Genomic DNA, 22,640 nt, shown 5'->3' with positions numbered 1-22,640 from the left:
TGTGCAATATTTGCAAGTACAACCGGGAGCAGAAATGTACACTCCCCCAACAGGTGGGTTCTGGGGTGGATAATGTAGCTATAATTTACAATATCAGGTCTTAATGTCCACTGCAGACCAGTGTAAAAAAAAGTTCAATCTAAAATTTGTTAAACTAATATTTCTGACACTAAAACTTTCCCTTTTATTAGGACTTCACGAAGAACTTCTAAAAAAAAACTTCTAACTATTCAAACAAACCCATAAGGAACTTATTTAATGTGTATACCCTCTAAGAAAATAAATCCCAGAAGCATTTAGGGTGCTTTACGGGGTGCCATTATTTCTACAGAAGCGAGTTTTCAGTGTTCAAGTTCTCAGCAGAAATTCATGTCAGTGCTGACAGATATCATCTGACTTCGTTTCAAAACAATGAGTTCCTGATTGAAGTAGTTTATGGACCCACATTAAGCCATTGGTTGACAGATTGAATTTTAGCTTTCTGTTTTTGGAATTTTTGCACAGAAGAAGCCTGAAGTGGATGAAGTACTCTCTCTCTCTCTCTCTCTCTCTCTCTCTCTCTCTCTATCCCCCCATATCTCTCTCCTGCTCTCTCTCTTCCTCCTCTCTCTCTCTCTCTCTCTCTCTCTCTCTCTCTCTATCCCCCATATCTCTCTCTCTCTCTCTCTCTCCTCCTCTCTCTCTCCTCTCTCTCTCTCTCTCTCTCTCTCTCTCTCTCTCTCCTCTCTCTCTCTCTCTCTCTCTCTCTCTCTCTCTCTCTCTTTCTCTGTCTCCCCCCTCCTCTCATATATGTCAACAATTCCCGGCTATTACGATGCAGTGCGATCCGATTTTGATTTAATTCAACACAATGCAATTCTATGCAACATGATGCAATAGAAAAAATAATACAAAGCTCTGCAATTTAATTGGGTACATAGTTCATTTTTATTTCTTTGGTTCAGACAACCAGCGAATCATCAATTTACTTTAGTGCCTTCTGACTTCTAACACATGGCACTTTCACATACACTCCTTTGTAATGCAACAAAGAAGAAAGTAAAAAGTTTCAATGAAACCAGACAATCTAGGGGTTTTTTTTGCTGTTCAGTCTCCAGATAGACGCAGCTCTACCTCTGCCATGTTAATCTGTATTCTACGTGACTCTCAGGACACGCCTCGGTCTCCGCAGTGTTGTTATACGTCATTCACATAACAGCAGCAGTGCTGAGAGAAACAGTTTAGCGAGGAGAAATCGGTCTAGATATCAAATTTTGGTCACAAAGTAGTGATCACATTTTAAATAATTAAAGTGTAGCGCATCTACTAATAATTTTTTACCAATGCACACTTTTTAAAGCGATGCAGCACATGAACTTTATGCCGACGTTGTTTTATGAAATAAATGTTAGATCTACTGACATTAAAGTCTTTTTTGTCAACATGACAGAATTATTCTTCTGCTTTGCTATAATAAAAGCACTTTTATTTCTGGAAGAAGGTTTTTTGAAGACTTCAGATCACTTTTACATTACAAAAAAAACGTCCAGTCTACGCTTGTTCACATGACCGTTTCACAGAAGAATGAACACAACTGGTTCTTGTTCTGAATAGGCATTCGACACATTAAGTGGAGCAAAGTTGGTGGAATGTTGAGTCTGTTTCAAAACCAAGCGGAGAGAACAAATGTGATTTTTGCGTGAGGCCTCTCGGTAGAGCCTCAGGTTTCAGCCGAGGGTGTCTCAGATTTTGCATCCTTGGCACTGACTGCATGTGAAGTTCGAAACCCAGCCATTTGGTGTTGCTTCACTTCAGGCCTGGGCTGAAGGATCTGTATAGTCTCTACCAAGAATTAGCACTGACTTAAATCATTGGAAGGGTTTGAACAGGTTGTTGGATTTCTTTTTGTAACTCTGAGATGATTTTACAGACAATCCATTGAGATGTGGCTATAAATCATTAGAGCAGATTGTGAGCGCCGAAGCAGTCCAGTTTGAAATCATAATCAACAAAGGAAATTCTTTGGCTGAAGGAGTATGTGCCTGGAGATTCCTGCACTTCCTCTTCACTCGCTGCTTAAGATTCCGTCCTCTCTTTTTTTTTTTTTTCAGTAGGGTTGAATTACGCTCCTCCTTTGAGGGGTTGACCTCAGTGGCCGCTTCACCAATAGCTTTTTAGCTTTGTTGCCATTAAACCCACTGTCCAGCCTATCCCATTCTAGTGCTGGTCATGCCTGTCTCCTGAGCAACACAGGAATCCTAACACATGTGTGGACCTTCAGCAGTCAGACTCAATTCCACACAGCATTGCTCATGGAGGAGGGAAGTAGACAGGGTTTGCAAAGGAGAACAGTCATGAGGATAAGGTCATGTTCTTAAGGAGTGGGAGTGTTCGGAGAAAACTCACTTTCTTCACGCGTTCTACTTGTGAACAGCTGGAATTGGGCGGAACAAGAAAAACAGAAAGAGCAAGAAGGAAAGAGCTACTTATGAAAGAAATTTAAAAAACAGAAAATGGACCCGCACTGACATTTCAGCGCTGTTGAAATGTGAATATGTGGCATGTTTGTCGGCTGACTTTCAGATGGAGGTCAGGATAAAATGGACTTCTAGAGACTATCTAGAGAAGGAGGTAAGATGCTGTTTGACTGTTTGCACTATTCATCACATTATGGTGCATAAACACAGATCCCAGTCATGGCTTATTAGTATATAATTGGTTACTGCTTTCAATTAAGCTGAATCGTTTGGGGAATTTCATTACACATCAAAGCTTATCGTATATCTTAGTGTTTACAAAGGTTTATCACACATTAAACAAATATTGTTTGACCTATTATTTGACTTTAAGTAAAATATAATGAATGCACATCATATACACCATCCGATGTAACAAATGGTCAACATTCTCACCACATTTCTTCTCATAAGATTCCTGCCTTGAACCAGAACGCCAAAATCTAAGAAAAAGACATTTGCAGAAGGACGAGGGAAAAAAGAAACACATTCATTTGCTTCATTAGTTCCAGAGATATGGATTCCAAGATACTTAGAGTTTTGTACTTGAATCTGACTGGACGACATGAGTAATCTGCACACCCACACAAACCTCTTGCGTTTTTTTTTCCACCCCAAGATCTAATCTTTGGTCTTAATTCCATCCACTATGTGAGATCAGCTTTGAAAGCTACATGTCCACACAGGATTCATTGCTCAGTTTATTCACACAGAATAATACTGTATATCTCCAACATGGTAGACTGATTTTACTCTGATGATCTGGCCCCCATGGGTACGGTGCATGTATCTCAGCACGGGATGCTGTAAAAGGTCCCGGAAGAGATAAGCTAGGGCAAATGCTGGGAGCTTTAATTAGGAAGGGAATACTTCAATCAAATTAGTCTTGAGAAGAACACAGCCATGCATGAACTTCCTCTTTTCCCAGTGTATATTTGCATGTGGGAGTTTCGTTTTCTTCTTAACTACTTTAATGATAGAAGCAACTAGGGTTAAAAAGGAACACAGATTTATGGGTATTGGGTTTTTTTTCACTTTTTACACCAGCATATTTCCAGGTCTGGACTGCCATCTATATGCATCAAAGTACTGAGTGTGCCTCCAAGTACCTGAACTTTTCAGCTATCTGTGGTTCTTTCCGAAACTGTTTTCCACAAACTTGGAGGCACACAATTATATAGGATGCCTTTGAATGTAATAGCATGACATTTCACAAAGCTAGCTCCATGAAGATACATTGGTTGAAAGATGTAAAAGATCTCTGGCTATAGCGCTCCAACCTCAACCCTAAGAAACACCTTTAGGAAGAATGTGAATGCTGACTGCACCCCAGACCTCTTTATCTCACCTACATTAGTACCCGACTTTACTAACATCCTTGTGGCTGAATGAATCTCCTCAAATCTCCACAAGCACACTTGAAAATCTAAACATCAAATTAAAACATCTTCCAAGGAAAGTGGAGGTTATTATAACAGAAAATGGGGAGTAAATGTGGAATGGGATGTTAAAAAAGCGTATTTCAATCTCTGAATAGCTTAATTCTGTATTAAACCCTATTGTACAATAAATACATTTGTTTCTAATTGTACTATGAGTTTTGCTAAACCTGAACTGCATTAGTTAAGCAGATTACAGTCATAATTTCGAATTGTAAAAAAAAATTATAATAAATCATAAAGGAGAAAACATGGAAATTCAATTTTCATATAATGTTTAGTATAATGCAATTTTTTTTTATTGCCTATGGCCCACATAATAGTTTTTGGCACTTCAAAGGAAAAAGGAAAGGAAATTTTGGCATCTCTGGTCTAAACAATGCGTTTTCTTTTTCCTGTGTTTGACAATTTTTTTGCATATATACTGTACGGGATGTTAAGCTTTGTGTTACTTTAGAGCTTAAACTGTAGTCTAATCATTATAAACTAGTAACTGTGTTTAATGAAAACCTTTCAACCAAAAAAATCAAAATGCTGTGTTTTATAGTTGGAAAATACAACAATTAAATGAAAAAAGTAATGAATTGTAATTGTTAAAAATAATGTTAGTATGACTGTGTAAGAGGAGAGCTTTATCAGAAGTTATTCTTCACACTGGTGCTCTTCAACTGAAACAGTTATGAAACAATTATGTGAAGCCAGTTGTGGTAGACATTGTATTTCATTGTATTTGTACATCACGAGTGCTACTGACTAACAGAACTAAAGGATCTGGCATGGAGAAGCTGGTGTTGTATCTATGATGTTCGCAGATGTTGAGTTATTTTATGAGTTTATCAGTAGCTCCTGGTTCCACAACTTTATCTGACTGTAGAAGACTGTAGAAAGAACATTACTCATAATCTTACATTCCAGTGCTCATGTTAGTTCTCACTCTCCAGTGTTCTGTATAGTTTAAAGATTTAAAATCACACTGTTGATGTCACCCAAATGAGGATGGGTTCCCCTTTTGAGTCTGGTTCCTCTCAAGGTTTCTTCCTCATAACATCTAAAGGAGTTTTTCCTGTTAAATTCTGTAAAGCTGCTTTGAGACAATGTGTGTTGTGAAAAGCGCTGTGGAAATAAACTTGACTTGACTTGACTTGACTTGACTTAACACCCCTATTATGATGCAGTGTGATACGATTTGTCATCCGACTGAATTGATTCAACACAATGCGAATAAATGCATTTCGATGCAGTGGAAATAATAGGATGCTATGCAATTCTATAATGTACTGATAATTCACTTTTATTTCTTCAGACAGGCAGCAAATCATCAATTTACTTAAATGCCTTCTGACTTCTAACAAAGACGCAGCTCTACCTCTGCCATGTTAATCTGTATTCTATGTGACCCTCAGGACATGCCTCGGTCTACGTAGTGTTATAACACGTCATATTCTCGTAGCAGCAAAAAACGAGCGAGGAGAAATCAATCTACATATAAAATCACATATATTGCTCACAAATGAATGGTCACTTTCTAAATTAAAAAAGTGTATCGCATCTACAAAATGATGCATTGAGATACAAATGTCAACTTGTATCCGATACACACTTTTTAAAATCAATGCATCACATCGCTAACGTTTATGCCGATGCAACGATAAACATCGCTGAGTTTTACCATTTCTACTGTATATAGAGGTCTACACAGATGTTCCCCATTAATGTCTAGTGATTTCCAGAAGAACAATTTCTAATCTACCAAATAACTGGGCCTTTTGCTCTTCATGACATGTCACAACTTTGCATTTACAGTTGAACTTCCTATGGATTCTGACAATACAGTAGACATTGAGTATATTCCAGGTAAAAAAAAAATGCACTTAAATCCTTAACAGAAAAAAAAAATTCCCTTTGCTTACTCTTACACAATAGTAGCTGTTTGTCTGGAAATTGAAGACAACCGATTGACTCTTGTTTCCTATTGTTTACATAGGTTCCATGACGTTCACCTGACTCTCTGAAAGGGCCATGGAGAATGTGCCTGAACAGGGCAATGCTATGGCCAATGACACCCACTCGATGGACAGATCAGACCAGGAATCTGAATCTCAACCTTCATCGAGTCCCACTAATGCACTCGGATCTGTCATTTCCTCTTCTTTAAGCTCTATGCAGCAAAATGAAGCACTGCAGTCAGTGCTGAAGACTTGCTCAGAGCGCAGGGTAATCTGGAAACAAGCTTCTAAAAAGAAAGCAGGGAGAAGAACAATACCTGGGTTCTACACATCAGCCTGCTCTCACACAAGGGTCTGGGGATTCAGTAGCAGTGATGAAGACATGGAAGCATGTGCTGAAGATTTGGCCAACCGCAGGGTTGAAAATAAAGGGATCATTACATCCACAGAGCAGGGAAAAGTATTTCTGGGGAACGTTCCACAAAACATCGGCAAACATAATATCTCTTTGTGCATCAACAAACCGTGTTCTTCACCCAAGGGCGTTTGGAGGATGGCCAGAGAAGAGCCTGTGTTATCAAACGGAGATGAGATTTCAGGAAGAGAGCAATCAACAAATGGGGTCTTGCCCAAGTACATGGCTCTGAGGACAGTTCCCAGCATTCAGGGGAGATTAATAGGTCAGACAAAGCAGACAGGCATCCTAAGAGTTGTAGGTCGAGTGACTCAGGCCTGGCAGAAGCAACAGGAAGTGAATTATGTCGTGCCGAGAGTCTAGAAAGCATCTGCAGCAGTGGGAGCTCTCTCTCACTAGCAGAAAGAGTGGAGATAAACAGAACCATCCTCAGACGGATGCTTCAGATATCCCAAAGGAAGAGCGGAGAGGGGCAACAAACTACAGTCACTGATCAGAAGATGGAGAATACACAAAGCAGAGGTAGACTGTCTTCACTGAAATAATATTAAGAACATATATTCGTTATCTGACAATCGTTTTCTTTCAGGTCATGAGGAAAAGATACAATGATAGCAAACTGAATTTATGTCAAATTTTTTCTCGAACTACAACTAGACCTTCTTTAAGAGAGGACTGAATGATGATATGAAAAAAGAAAATGTGTATTTAAAAGAAAATTATCATGGCAATGTTTTAAGTGAGTAGGCTTTTGTGTTTATGTAAAATATTATAAATAGGATTTAATTGTTCGTTATCTATATTAGCCCCGTAGCTCCAATATGTCAGATTGATCAAATGCCTACAGAGTAAATTTAAGAGTTTATGGTGCCAAATAACGAGCCTAAAGATCCATGAGGTTAATATGGAGGTTCTCAGTTCTCATTTGCTTTGGAGCATTTCTCAAATCCTTCTTAATTAAGTGCGTTTCTCAAAGCATTTTGTACAAACAGCAGGACACAATGGATTTCTTGCAAAAGCCTGTACTTTTCTCAAAATCCTTCAAAAATCTCAAAATCCTTCAATTATTTACAGTACAGTAACAGTTTACAGTAACTGTTTACATAAACGTTTTCCATTGCACTGTTCCTAGATAGCTTCTGTATATCTCTATATCCATTGCATTGCCTGACTTACCATTGTATATATCCACCTGATTTCTGTTTATAGTCATAGCCATACATTTTGGTTATAGCACATATCCTTCTGTAAATTTCAGTTTATAGTAATAGCCATCTGTATATTATGTTCATAGTACATACACATCTGTAATTTACTCTATAATACCATTTTATTTAATTAATGTAACTCATGTAAACACTGTATATCTTAGAAATGAGTTTATTAGAGGGACAGCCCATGTAGGACGTTTTGGTGACAAGGTGAGTGAGGGGAGATTGAGATGGTTTGGACATGTGCAGAGGAGGGACATGAATTATATTGGTAGAAGAATGCTGAGGATGGAGCCACCAGGTAGGAGGAAAAGAGGAAAGCCAAGGAGGAGGTTCATGGATGTGGTGAGGGAAGACATGCAGGTAGTTGGTGTGAAAGAGGCAGATGTAGAGGACAGGGGGGTATGGAGACGGATGATCCGCTGTGGTGGGAGAAGCCGAAAGAAGAAGAAGAAGAAGAAGAAGATGTAAACACTGTAGATCCTGCACTGCTGCTATTGCACTTCTGGTTTGACCTAAACTGCATTTCGTTTTCTTGTACTTGTACATGTGTAATGACAACAAAGTTTAATCTAATATAATATTATCTAATCTAAAAGTAGGTATTTGTGTCAATAAACATCTCATTGCCATTAGAACATCTCAAATCGCTGAGACAGTATGAGGAAGAAACCTTGAGAGGAATCAGATTTAAAATATATTATACTGGTTCTCACCTGAATATTCTTAACCCCCAAAACATCTGGGCATCAGTTTATTGCATAATCATTGAAGTCAAAATGGTTCAACCAGTTCATCATCTGTCATCTAAAATATCTTTTGAACTTTTTTTTTGTAAATGTGACAAATTGATGAATTGTGTAGATGAATCTTGAACGTCACTAATGTAGGCGAGTGAACAACATCAGATCAACCAATAATCAACCAGTTCTCTAAAACAGGTCAAAGGTGATTCTTGTGAACCTTCAATTGGAGAGTGAATACAGTCAGAGCAAAACACAGAATTATAATTTCTAAAAAATAGATGAACAACTAAGAAACAAACAAACACTTGTACAGTAAAAGTCTGAATCCTGTCTGGTCTCTTACAATCAATATAAATCAAATATACAATCAAATAAATACATTTGTGCTGCTGAAATTCACAGATGCCAAACAGAAAGAAGTCAAATTTTTTGCATTTTCAGTAACTGTGATCCAAACCATAGTTTATATCAAGAAATCCTGAAATTGTGCACCGTCATACTGACAACACGACTAAACATTTTGACGATTTTGTTTGTGAACAATGAAAATTGATTTTTTTTATTCTGATGGGAATAAGATGTTCATTGCCACAAATACTTACTTTTGAGAACTAAGGATTTTGAAAAGTATATTCTTTTGCAAGAAATCCCGAATGCATTGTGCTGTTTGTACAAATTGTTTTGAGAAATGCACTTGCGAATATTAAAAAAATGATTCGAGAAACGCTCCAAAGCAAGTGAGAATAACTGTAAAATCCTTTCTTTGTAAAATGGTGAATTGTGCAGATGAATCTTGAATGTCACTAATGATAGCAAGTGTATGGTATCAGATCAACCACTGATCAACTAGTTCTCTAAAAGAGGTCAGAGGTGAATCTTGTGAACCTTCAATTGGCGACAAACACAAAATTACAATTTCCAAAAATGGATGAACAACCAGGAAACGAACGAACACTAATACAATGAGTCTGGTCTCTTGCAATCAATATACAAATCAATAAAAAAAAACCAATAATTTATTAAAATTTAAAGATGAAGGAATCCAATGTGTGGTGCTGTTTTTATAAATTGTTTGGAGAATGCACTGGTTTGCAAATATTAAGGATGATTCGAGAAAAGCTGCTAAGCAACTGAGAATAACTGTAGATAAAAGAACTTTTATTCATTTATTTATTATTAGGTTTAGTTGTTGCTTAAAAAGCAATAATGTGTAAGAATATAATAATTAATAATAATGTACAAGAGATTTTAAATAAATCCTTTCATCTGATTTACAGTACAGCTTTGACTATCAAAACTGCTGTTATAGAACAAGTACCTTCTGTCCAATCAAAATTAAGAATTTTGTTGAGTGGTTTATTATTGGTGTAAATATTACAATACTTTTGAAACCTCCTTCATCTTCTTTCTGTCCTCTACATCTGCCTCTTACAACCCGACTACCTGCATGTCTTCCCTCACCACATCCAGCAACCTCCTCCTTTGTCTTCCTCTTTTCCTCCTTCCTGGTGTCTCCATCCTCAGCATTCTCCAACTGATATACCCCATGTCCCTCCTCTGCACATGTCCAAACCATTCCAATCACACCTCCCTCACCTTGTCTCCAAAACGTCCTACATGCACTGTCCCTCTAATAAACTCATTTCTAATCCTGTCCATCATCGTCACTCCCAACGAAAACCTCAACATCTTCAGCTCTGCTACCTCCAGCTCCACCTCCTGTCTTTTACTCAATGCCACTGTCTCTAAACCATACAACATCGCAGGTCTCACCACAGTCCTATAAACTTTCCCTTTCACTCTCACAGATACTCTTCTATCACACCTTCTTGAAATCTTCTTCATCAAAACCTAATAATAACACACCCCTCTTCTTTCCTGGTGGTGAGGTGGTTAGTTATTCTGGATGGAAATAGCAAAAACAGATTGATTATAAAGTCTGCGAACAGTTTGAACACAGTTTTATCCTTTTTGAGAGGCACATACATGTTGCTTTTTTTTCTATGCAACAACTTTTACTTTGACCAAGCAAATATATAAATGTCCAGATGTTCCACCTTCTTCTTCTTCTTCTTCTTCTTTCGGCTGCTCCCATTAGGGGTCGCCACAGCGGATCATCGGTCTTCATACCACCCTGTCTTCTACATCTGCCTGTTTCACACCAACTACATGCATGTCTTCCCTCACCACATCCACAAACCTCCTCCTTGGCCCCCCTTGTGATGGAGTTCATCCCAGAGCAGTTCAATAGGATTCAGGTGCAGTGGCTGGGCAGGTCATTCCATGATAGATATCACTCCAGACGACTGTTTGCTCTCTAAATAACCGCCATAGCTGCAGTACAGATTGGTGTTGAAGTACGGATTGGGAGCTATGTTGGGTCAGGATTCCTTTAACTTTCTGAAATAGTTTTCCAAACTTCCCTGCTCCAACACAACCCCAAATCAATACGCTTCCACCTCCATGTTTGACTGTGGGGGTGAGGAAGTCCGATACATCTTAACTCCTGTTCTTTGTCTTACACACATTTTTTTGTTAGAGAAAAAAATATCACATTTGGACTCTCTTTCTTTCACTCATTCACATAAAAACAATGCATGTGTCTGAAAAACCACAAAAGACTCCACTTTTATGACAATTAATGTATATTTACTTAGTTATGATCACATTTACAGGTGGGCTGAATGACAGTGACTGGGACTCTGGGATTTCTCTTCAAGATGGTGAACAATGTCAGAGGTATATATATGTATACACATGCACATACACATATACTGTATAAAAGGTACACAAAAACTGATTATTTGTCTATAGCTGTATGTATCAGACACCACAGAAATCTGCTAACAGTTATATTACCAATTAATTAAAGGATGACACTACAAACTTTTATACATTTATAGTTACACAACTTTACAGTATAGTTACACAAAAAAGTTATAATTAATGTTAGTTGCAAGAGTTAGTTCAAAGTGCTGACAATTGAGACTCAGTCTATAGATGCTAAAGCCTCAGTGTCTTTCTGTTCTAGTACCTAAAAAGAGCTCACAAATGCTCAATTGTATAACAAAAGAAGAAAAAATTTACATTCGGATCAGAGAATTAGACGTCGTTTTCATTACGAGTCGACTTGTTTCGCTGTTTTGCTTCATGAAACAGAAACGTGATGTCAAGTTTATGTAATATATGTATAATTATAATCATAATCCTATTTATACTGGCAGATACTTCATTTATGCACACACACACATACACACACACACACACACACACACACTCATGCGCATTCAGTCCCATCAGTCTAATTAGTAGTGACGGGCTGCTCCACTTAATCCTGTGCTGTATGAGTGTGCCTGCTTCACAGTAGCTGACATCTGCCTCTGTGTATGTGTGTGTGTGTGTGTGTGTGTGCTTGTGTGTGTATCTGATTGAGCAACAGGCCTTTTGTCTCTGGCTCCGAGTTGCCGTTTAGTCCTCGTCATGAACAGGCCAAACTGTTGGAGCGAGCTCGCATGAAGGCCCGCTCGAACCCTCTCAAAGCCGACCACACCATCGTACCCGTCCAGAGGGACAAGCCGTGAGTACATGATCTCTTATTCTCTTCCTTCTGCAAAATATTGTGGTCTGAAGTGGTTGGGGGATGTGACCAAGACAAGCTTAAGTGCTGAAAGACAGGGAGGCGTTATTCACATGGTTTATAACACAGATCACACACGGTATTGTAGAGTTTATGGTGTCTAAATTCTAAGGGGGGTGTAAAAGTGTGTTTGTGTGTGTGTGTGTGTGTGTGTGTGTGTGTGTGTGTGTGTGTGTGTGTGTGTGTGTTTTGCTGTGAAGGATGTTGTTGTTGTAAAGGGGGATGTGCTCTACTGAAGAGGTGTAGGCTTTCCCAGCAGCAACAGGTCTCTCTTTTTCGAAATTCAGTTAAGTTAGAACAGTGGTCCCCAAACCCCTGGGCCACTGACCAGCACCGGTCCGTAGGTCAATTGTTACCGGGCCGCACAGAAAGAATATATAACTTAGATTATTTCTGTTTTATTTATTATGTGATTCTGAACAATGTTTAATTTTGGAAAATGACTGGATTCTCTCTGCCACATCTGTCTATGACTCACTCTTGATGCAGGTCATGATGCCTCGGTCACATGTCTTACCTCCATCCACTACCTTCATAAAGGGGCTGCTCCGGCCGCTAACACATAATATATTACTGCTAAATTCAAACCCCCAAGCGAGCAAAATGAACAAAAAACAACACAGTGGATTAATATTTATTATTAATTTTAAAAAAATTCAATTTTTTTATGCCGGTTGTATCGTTTTATTTTGTTGTATTTATCCGCCACACCTTAAAGGCCGGTCTGTGAAAATATTGTCTGACATTAAACAGGTCCGTGGCACAAAAAAGGTTGGGGACCGTTTAGTTAGAATGTATTTAATAGCACAAGTCACCCATTCACATTGTATTCCTTTATATTTTTTCTAATTGGAAACTGCACCGCATCTTGTAAAATGAAAATAGAGGCGTTCGTACCTCTGATAAGCAGTTCCCAAGCAAGAACAAAAAGGAAAAAAACTCCTTCAAATGGCATATTGATGACTCTAGTGAGGAACTTTTAATACAAAGCTTGTGATTTATTGCAGTCATTTTGTACAACGTGGAAACTGATTGTGGAAAAGGTCAATTGAGATTATATTAGATTCAGCGTTATTGCAGTGGTGGACGGTAACGATGTAAATGTAATCCGTTACTGTACGAGCCACTTTGTCTCGTATCTGTACTTTACTGGAGTATTTCCATTTGGGAAGACTTTTACTTTAACTTCACTACATTTCAAAGTCAAATATCTCGACTACACTGTGAAATTAGTCGTGCCTTTTTATTTATGAGTGATAAAATCTGGTCAAACACACAGCAAGCCACCAATCAGGGTAGAGCGTGTGCTTTGTTTTGAAATTTCCTGATTGGTGGTATCTACTTTATTACGAACATAGAACATTTTAAGAGGAATAAAAGATGGAAGAAACTTCTGACTCTAACTTGCCACGACACCCATGGCCTCATTAGAGCAACTTTTTTTGGAAGAAGGTTCTGGGCTCATGATCATTCAAATGGATATCAATCAGTGTTTGACTCATCAAATCAATGTGTAAAGTGTACAGAGCCAATGAAATGCAGTAAACATCTAACCAGAAGTACATAAGTGACCTATTTACAATAAATAGAAATATGGTAAATGGGTTCCATATGTACAGGGGTGAGAGTGATTAATGTACAGAAGGTGCAGGAGGTAACAGTAAAGGACAGTAGGTTCTAACAGCATTCTGCATCCTGGCTGTGATGTAGGAGATTATGTGTGATGTGGTGACATCATTTCCCAAACAAGCCTGATGTTAATAGTAACAATATGTGACGGGAATTCTGGATCTTCTTACAAAAGGCTCATTGTCAGGCAAATTTGGAGATATTTTAAGCGTTGCTTGTTCTTGCAAATACTCTAACTTCACCCAGAACTGTTCATAATACAGGTAAACTAATGAATTCAAGAACATCAACATCTGATTTAACCTCCATTCAGCTTGTGTCCTCTGCATTTTGGTCACAAATGATGAGACACAAAGGAAATGTCCAAATAGAACTTTCCAGATGTTACCAGACACACTAAATTTGACTACATTGACATTGACATTTGACCAATTCTTATTGGTCCTTTCTTTAGCCCCACCCACATGTTCTGTCACTACTGTTGGTACAATGGTAACAATTACATTTGCACTGATGGCATTTGACAGACATTTTATTATAACTGGGAAAGTGCTGTATCAGGGGATAAGGCTTCTGATCGGGAGGTCATGGGTTCAAATACCACCTCCACCAAGCTGCCATTTCTGGGCCCTTGAGCCCTCAACCCTCAATTGCTCAGTTTTATATTAGAGATGGGAAGTAAGGAAGTACAAATTCTTCGTTAGTGTACTTAAGTAGATTTTTCTGGTATAATTACTTCACTATTTTTAAAAAAATAAATAGTGAAGTAATGATTTGACTTTAGTCAGTTTAGTTTTAATCTATTTAATGACATGATCAATATTTTTCACGCACCGTTTTCAGCCCCTTAATCTATTCCTTGTTATTGCACAGCTTTTTCAGTCTACCACTGCCACCATCATCATACCACTGCCGTATCATTTACTGGCACTCACGCACCACACGTACCTTTTATTGGTCAGTAGGATTATGGGTTAGGTGGCTATCCTTGTTATGTCCAAACAATCCTGAACCATTGTCTTCTGTTACATTCTGCATAAATCCATTGTGTAGTCTATATGTTCTTTATTAAATATTTATCCATATATTAGTCTCACAGTATATTTTTGTGTATAGCTGGTAATACATTAGATATAAAAGACAGGAGCCTGGTAGTTATAAATGTAAATGAAAGCAGAGTAGACAATGCTTCGTCCTTCTCAGAGATGCACCCTCACTTTCGCTGAGTTACATAAGGCATGTTGAATTATACAACAATTACTCAAGGCTCTGATCCTCAGCTCTTATCCTTAAGGGGCATATTCAGTTCCTTAGTGCTCAATCAGTGTTCAATGAATTTTAAATTGGTAGAGGTGATGGTCATTAGGAAGAAACCTTGAGAGGAACCAGACTCAAATAAAAAGCTCATCATCCTCATATGGGTGACACTAAATATTCATTTATTATCGGTTTATAATGTAATCCTAAGCCATCTTTATGGTTTCTAAGTAGTGCTATCCATAGTACCATATTGTGTATCTTTAGGCTGTCAAGTGGGAGCCCAGCAGCAGAGTGGTTTTCAAGAGATAAGAAGTTCTTCAGGGTATCAGGAACGGATCAGGGGCAGGCCGGAGAACAGAAGGGGACATATATATATGTATATATACAGTACAGACCAAAGGTTTGGACACACCTTCTCATTCAAAGAGTTTTCTTTATTTTCATGACTATGAAAATTGTAGATTCACACTGAAGGCATCAAAACTATGAATTAACACATGTGGAACTATATATGGAAGTAGCCACCTTTTGCTTTGATTACTGCTTTGCACACTCTCGGCATTCTCTTGATGAGCTTCAAGAGGTAGTCACCTAAAATGGTCTTCCAACAGTCTTGAAGGAGTTCCCCGAGAGATGCTTGGCACTTGTTGGCCCTTTTGCCTTCACTCTGCGGTCCAGCTCACCCCTAAACCATCTCGATTGGGTTCAGGTCCGGTGACTGTGGAGGCCAGGTCATCTGGTGCAGCACCCCATCACTCTCCTTCTTGGCCAAATAGCCCTTGATGCCTTCAGTGTGACTCTACAATTTTCATAGTCATGAAAATAAAGAAAACTCTTTGAATGAGAAGGTGTGTCCAAACTTTTGGTCTGTACTGTAAATATATATACAAATTATGGCACTGTGCTAATGACAGTAGTGAACAGACATTGCAGTAATCGTGACTCAAAACGATTTTACTCAACAAAGGGCCCATTATTATGATGTATTAATATGAAGTATGAAGGGAATGCTGCGGCCATTATCTCAGCCAGACTAAAGAATTCTAGAGGAATCTGGCCTTGAATCAGTTTCTTAGGTTTAGAAATCTTTAGCTACTTTATATTGTGGCCTGTGTTTTCTGCCTCTGTCTCTGTCTATGTGTTAGGAAGTTAAGCAGATTGGTACTAATATACCAGTGGCAGGCCGTGCATTTGGTACCTGGACCTTCAGTGGGGATTTACCCGTCTTAATCCACCTGTTAATACCACCACTATCATGTCACAATGACTGAATCATCAATACTATACAAAAACACAATATAACAAGGCGTGGCATTACAGAAAGAGAGGCTTTTTACATATGAAGGGTGAATACCATTTTACCCAGTGAAGACTACAAACCTCTACACTACAACCGCAACTGTGCACCTACAACATCTGGAGCAGTTCAGAATCAATATTTGTCTAATAACATGACAAAAACATAAAAATTTAAATAAAACACAACCTACTCACCAGAGATGCCGACTCATAATTTGCACCGCTCCTCAGATGCTGTAATCCAGTGGTACCGCTTGTATCACTGGTCTGGAAGTGGTGAACAAACCCTTTCCTGGGCTGAGACACGCTAGCTAGCTTCGGGGTTGGCCGACCTCCTCACGATGTCTAGCTTTCTGGAAAATGTATTTTTAAATATGTCCGAGACCAAATAAATTTCTCTTCCTCTGTAGGCATGAAAAAGTCTAACTCAGATGTATTTGTGTGTGCGGAGCTACACACGTGTTTTGCCAGTCAAACTTGGCTGTAACAGTTTCCCTCTGACCAACCAATCAGAGGACGGGAAAATGCTGACGCTATTCTGGGCCAGCTAGTTAGCACTGTGAGGCGAATCTGAAAATTGATTGGTTAAAGAAACAGAGCTATTTCTTAAGGAGACTGTGGTAAAAAGGCCAGCACTTCTGATTGTGAAGCCTCTGGGCAGATTAGATTGACATGGCAGCAACTAGAGGCTGAAATCTGATTGGACAAAAAATCTAACATCCACATACACGTGCTGGAAGCAGTGCAGCCAAGAGCAACGCTACGAAATGAAGTGAATAAACTGTTGAGAATAAATTAATAAAATTTTATGGAACAAATATTAGAATTTAGGTTGCCACTGATATATACTGAATGCTGTGTAATTATACAAATCTAAAATCAGAGCTCCATTCACATCACCGTGGACGAAGACACCAGGTAGTCGTAAAACAATTCCTCATTAAATTTGAAAGCCATGATGCACAGAACATTGCACAAAGGTATAGAAGGAAAACATATTTAGTAACAATAACCCTTTACCAAACCTTTAACATTTACCAGACTCAAGAGGAAACCCAACCATCTGGGTGTCACCAAAATGTCCATTTATAACAGCTAAACTATGTTGAGGTGTGCAGTGATGGTGATGCACGTTGAAAATATTTATTAAAAGCTTCTTTCTTTTGACATTTTTATTTACAACATTATAATAATGGGCTGTATATTAACTTATTGGGAGAAAACCGGTAGTTCTATGTAAACTCATTCATTGAGCACCCACATATCACCAAAATGGTATGATCCTCGTTTCATAACACCTGTGCAAACATTTCACTGTGAGACTGGTAGTTGAGTCAGGTTCCTCCTATCGAAGCAATCGAATCTTCCACTATTCAGGGGCATTCCTACTGAAAATACAATGGTACATCCTTTGTTTAGCATTTAAAGGAGTCTCCAGTTTCAATGTCTTCAGGACAGAGACTGTTGTATTAATGTCAGGAGTGGAAAAACAGAGAGGCTGGTGTGGGAATGTCAGTGCATAACCGCCGTATCATATGTAACGAGAAAGTCTAAAAATGTTGCTACCTCAACCCAATATTATTCCATACCAGTGGTCAACAACATACACAAACAGTGTAGTTGAGTTAAAGTAGAGATTCACTGTGTAAAATATTACTTCAGTAAAAGTGCTTCCTTGAAACTTTGAGTAAAAGAACAAAATGATATGCCTTCAAATGTACTGAAGTATCCAAAGTACTGTGATTTATTATGGCTATAATATTTGCTTAATCAACTCAGTTTATGTGAAAAGACTGATATCTGTCAATATGATCATGAAACTTCTTTTCAACTACTTCAAGATACATTTGACAAACATAACATTTGACAGATATTTGACTTTGAAATGTAGTGAAGTTAAAATCTCTCCAAATAGAAATACTTCAGTAAAGTACAGATACACAAAAAAAGCTACTTGAGTACAGTAACGAATGACAATACTTCTTGACTGTCCACCACTGATCCATACTGAGTATTGAAATGATAGAACACCACATTTGCACGTTTCTGTGTCTGACAGTGTTTTTCTGCAGGGAGCTGCTTTCCTGGGTCGGAGCACCAGTGCAGCAGCCTCCTCTTGTGGGTACGGAACGAGTGGTGGTTGGCTCGGGAAACCTCAGTGACTCGTCCAGCAGTGACTCGACCGGAGGCTCTCGACGCCGTCGTACACATGGGCAGTCTCCATCACGTGTGCGTTTTCAAGATGAGTCAGAAAAAGACGCCGAAGTGCGTTACCTGGAGCGGCAGCGCAGACGAGGCGGAGAGAGAGCACAGGGACTGCTGGGAGCCAAGCCCAGTTTGGCAACGTACATCAACAGACAGCGACTTGAGGACAAACACAAAAGCAGGAGGAGTCAGGAGAATTTACCTGGGGCTAATAGTTACTATGAATCTGAGATTATGGGTCAACAGTGCAACTCCTGTGGAACAATATTAAACGGAGATTTTCAGAAGCAATTATCACCTGCTAATGGAGAAACTGAGGGAAGGACGGTGCCGTGCTGGGTTGCACCCACACTGCCTAACCGCCTGGTGCGAATAGAGCAGATTAAAGAGACTTACATAGGTGCCATGAGTCCGATCATTGTGGAGAGCGACGGCATACACTGTAGAGCTGCAGGCAGTCTGGTTAGTAATAAAGAAACTCTACAGAAGCAGAAGAAAAAAATTCAGAAGCGCGATGGCAGTCCAGAGACGATTCCCAATGGGCTCGGAACAAGCGGATCGCCAAGCATTTCCAATTCCAATTTTTCTGTGTCTAATGGATCTATAGCTCTTCCCCCAAACCCATATTGCAAAGAGTCATTAGAGCTTAAGGTGGAGGGTTTTGCTAAGTGTAAAGCCCGTGTGCCTTCACTGGCCTCCACCGGAGAAGCTCCTGGAGCTCAATCATTTCCCAGGCTCCCTCAGCCTGTTCCACCACCTCTCCGTTCGAAAGAGTCTGCTCTAAATCTGGAGAGTCCTAATGGCCAGCGAAATATACCTTCACAAAACCATCATCTCATGCACAATGACACTGTACAGGGGTGGGGAGCAGTCAGATTTGGAGGTTCTTCATCATGGAAGCCCTGATCCTCCAAAAAACACAATGATGGGACCCATAACAACAGGCCAACACACTTCCCACCAAGCAGGTAGGTCCATTATAAACCAGTCTACAAGTACACTCTTGTTTAATTGGAATTTTAACAATGGTTTGTCCCAAATAAGCTTCAGGGAAATAAATAGATTATGTATAAAAGATTTTAGCGTCTGAATTAGTTCCTATAAGTTTATCCGTAATCAGTGGTGGTAATCCGGTGGTGATTGTGGCAAATAAAAACTCCCTGAGATGGTATAAGGAAGAAATCTTGAGAGGAACCAGACCCAAAGGGGAACCCTCATCCTCATCATCAACACCAAATGTTCATTCATTACAGTTCCATCATTGTGGAGGTGCTCAGTTATAGGTGCCTAAATGCTGTTCATATATCCTGTGGTCCTGAGCCATTGTAGCATACTGTTGATATTAATTACAGCCCAAATCCATCCTCAAAGTTCTACAGTTGCTCAGTAACTTCATGGATCTTTAGGCTGTTAAAGTGGAACCATCTCCAGCTGCACAGAGTGGTCTTATTCATTTGAAGAGGTAGGGCATCAGGATGAATCGGGCAGATCCGAAGAGGAGAAAAGGAGGGAAGCACTGATCACTGGTACATCAAAACATGAACAACTGTTCATGGCAGTTGTAGCTATAAGATGCTGTGGCAAACTGTTTATATAAATTACAGCCCAAATTCATCTTCATGGAGTGGATTGTTTTTGGAGTTTAACCCTTTACAATAACCTCATGGATCTTTAGCTGCACTCAGCTCAACTCAGAGTGGTCTCCAGGTGAAGAGGGTCAGGATGGATCAGGCTGGTCCGGGCAAGATCTCTGATACTTCCGAAGCACGTGGATTATAATGCTCCTTCATTGTTACACAATAGTTAAGATGCTGGTAAGATCTGAGTGCAAGTACTTCTCTTTTTTCTTTTTATGATCTGTCCGATTTAACCACACACTCTCTCTCTGGATGGTGTTCTCTTCATCTGGAGGCCACTCTGTGCAGCTGGAAATGGTTTCACATAAACAGCCTAAAGAACTAGAAAGTTACTGAGAGGCTCAAGCACTTTAAGGATGAATTAGGGCTGTAATTGTCAATGCTACAATGCGCTCAGGACCACAGTTTGCACAAACAGTTTTGCATTAAAGCACCTATCACTGAACAGTCCACCTCAACAATAACGGAACTGTAATGAATGGACATTTGGTGCCACCCAGATGAGGACGGGCTCCTTTTTGAGTCTCTCAAGGTTTGTTCCTAGTGCCATCTCAGGGAGGTTTTTCTAAACCACACTTCCCACTCATTAGGGATAAACTTTCCATTATAGGCATTTAACTTCTATTTTTTTCAACCCAGTCTATTGTTCAGAGGTGAAAAGAGTGATCAAATATTTAACTCAAGTAAAAGTTACTGTTACCTCAATGAATTTTTACTTAAGTACAAGTGAAGTTATGGGTCTGAAATCTACTCAAATTTCCTCAGAGTTTTCTGAGGTACTTTTTTTTTAACAATGGGGGGGTGCTATTCTAGTGTAGTTCAAAAAGGACGAGGAGATATAAATCTCAAACCTTTACAAATCAAAATGCAATAACAATAAATCAAATGTTAAAAAACTGACTGTAAATAGTATCATTTGTTTATAAATTAAGGTCCTCTGATATGGAGTGGGTTTTTGCACTGAGCAATTTGGTACGCCACCTTTTATGATGCTAACAGAGCTCGCTGGTTTACTGAAGTAGCATTCACAAAGTGAAATATTTGTTGGCAATTTGTTGGGGTGTAATGTCTTTAAGTGACGCCTTTATTTATTTGGCTTCATGCTGTCCGAAGCCAACATTTTTAGACACAGAAAACACACCGGTCTTTCCTTGTCTCCCACCATAGTCGCAGTGAAGCCATGCGCTTCGTCATATTTCCTCGTCTTAGCTTTCGAGAGACTTACGTTTGTCTCATCTCCGTCTCTCTCCGCCTTTCTTTTCATCCCTGTTACATATTTTTCCATGGTGTTTCTTAAGGGTTTGTTATCTGTACTTCAGACCTCCTGCTCTGTGCTGTGTGCTCTTGTTCAGTGCAAAAAAACACTATTACCTGTGGCAAAAAAAAGCATGTTCCCCAGGGTCACACGCGCCCCCCTGGCATCGCCCCGAGCCCCCCCGGGGTGGCGCGTCCCACTATTTGTAAAGGACTGGTTTAGTGCGTTTGTTCTCCACCCATCAATCATTCAATGGCAGTAGTTTCCGGGGTGTGATTTTTACTCAGTAAACGGATTTAAAATGTAGTTAAATACAATTCTTGAAACAAAACATACTTAAGTAAAAGTAAAATTGCTGATTTTAAAAACTACTTTGAAGAATAGAAGTGCACAAAAAACTACTTAATTACAGTAACGTGAGTACATACAAATTTTTACTTTCCACTTCTGCGAATGTTGCTATACAGATTGAATTGAAAATTGAATTGAATTGAATTAAGTGGGGACTCCAGGAAGACCAGCTGAAACAGCAGGATATAACTGTGCTGAGGACGAGAGATCTGCTGTGACGTTTTGTTCGGTTTAATAGATTATAGTGAGTTATATTGTGTACTTAGCTACAGTGGAAATGCTGCATATTACATTCCTTACTGAAGTGGATTGATGGCTGACATTTATAAAGAAGATTTTTGACTTGAAAAAAGACATGAATGACTTTATCTGTGGGGTAGATTAGTGCAGAACCAAATACATGGCATGACTGGGCACTAGACGTTTGTCTGTGTTGCACATTTTTCCCTTGAAATACTGAAATACAATCTCAAAAAATGTGGTAAACTGTGGTAAAACTTTCATCTAAGGACCTCCTGAGGTGAAGTTTGTCATGCTGAACATACGGAATGTGGAGGCAAGCATGGTGGATGTGTGTGTGTGTGTGTGTGTGTGTGTGTGTGTGTGTGTGTGTGTGTGTGTGTGTGTCAAGCTCCAGACAGAGCATGGATTTTGTTGTCAGCAGATTGGTGGAGCCACTGGCCTCTAATCTCTCTGAGCTCTAAGCACAGCAGGACTCTCAGCATGGCATTTATTCAGCCCTGTTCACCTCTTTTTCTCTCTTTCTTTTCTCTTGCTCCCTCTATCACCATCATTTTTTTGTCTGACTCCCATCTATATTTCTCTTTCACACACACACACACACACACACACACACACACACACACACACTCTTTATATTGCTTATGTTCATTTCCAGCATATATACTATTGATATTTGATTTAATCAGTACTTTTGCAATCTAATCGTTAGACATGTCTCCAGGTTTGGGTCAGGACGTGGAGGTAGCATCCTGCTCTGCCAGAAGCCCTCAGAATAATGGACATCTTCAACCACCTATAACTGGAAAGCAAGAAAAGGAGGACAGTCCAAACCCTTCACCGTGAGTCATAAAAAAAACACTGGGCAGAAAAGT

The 22,640-nt window shown here is 39.3% G+C and overlaps 1 protein-coding gene across 3 annotated transcripts; it reads left to right on the top strand.

The window, feature by feature from the left end:
• Positions 1-2,190: 2,190 nt before the first annotated feature.
• Positions 2,191-22,607, top strand: LOC124390987 (uncharacterized protein KIAA1614-like). Of its 3 annotated transcripts, XM_046857171.1 has the most exons (7): positions 2,191-2,610; positions 5,738-5,788; positions 5,919-6,817; positions 10,928-10,991; positions 11,692-11,829; positions 18,150-19,250; positions 22,490-22,607. In XM_046857171.1, exons 3-6 carry the CDS (start codon positions 6,733-6,735, stop codon positions 19,186-19,188), a joined length of 1,326 nt encoding a protein of 441 aa, XP_046713127.1. In that variant the 5' UTR covers positions 2,191-2,610; positions 5,738-5,788; positions 5,919-6,732; the 3' UTR covers positions 19,189-19,250; positions 22,490-22,607. The 3 variants fall into 3 exon arrangements, with proteins under 3 accessions (XP_046713127.1, XP_046713125.1, XP_046713128.1); XM_046857169.1 differs by lacking the exon at positions 5,738-5,788; XM_046857172.1 differs by lacking the exons at positions 5,738-5,788; positions 5,919-6,817.
• The last annotated feature ends 33 nt before the right edge of the window (positions 22,608-22,640 follow it).

The sequence above is a fragment of the Silurus meridionalis genome, chromosome 9, assembly GCF_014805685.1.
Source record: "Silurus meridionalis isolate SWU-2019-XX chromosome 9, ASM1480568v1, whole genome shotgun sequence".
In the NCBI taxonomy this organism is placed as follows: Eukaryota; Metazoa; Chordata; class Actinopteri; order Siluriformes; family Siluridae; genus Silurus; species Silurus meridionalis.
Note: the sequence above shows the minus strand (reverse complement) of the source record. Positions and strands in the feature narration are given on the sequence as shown.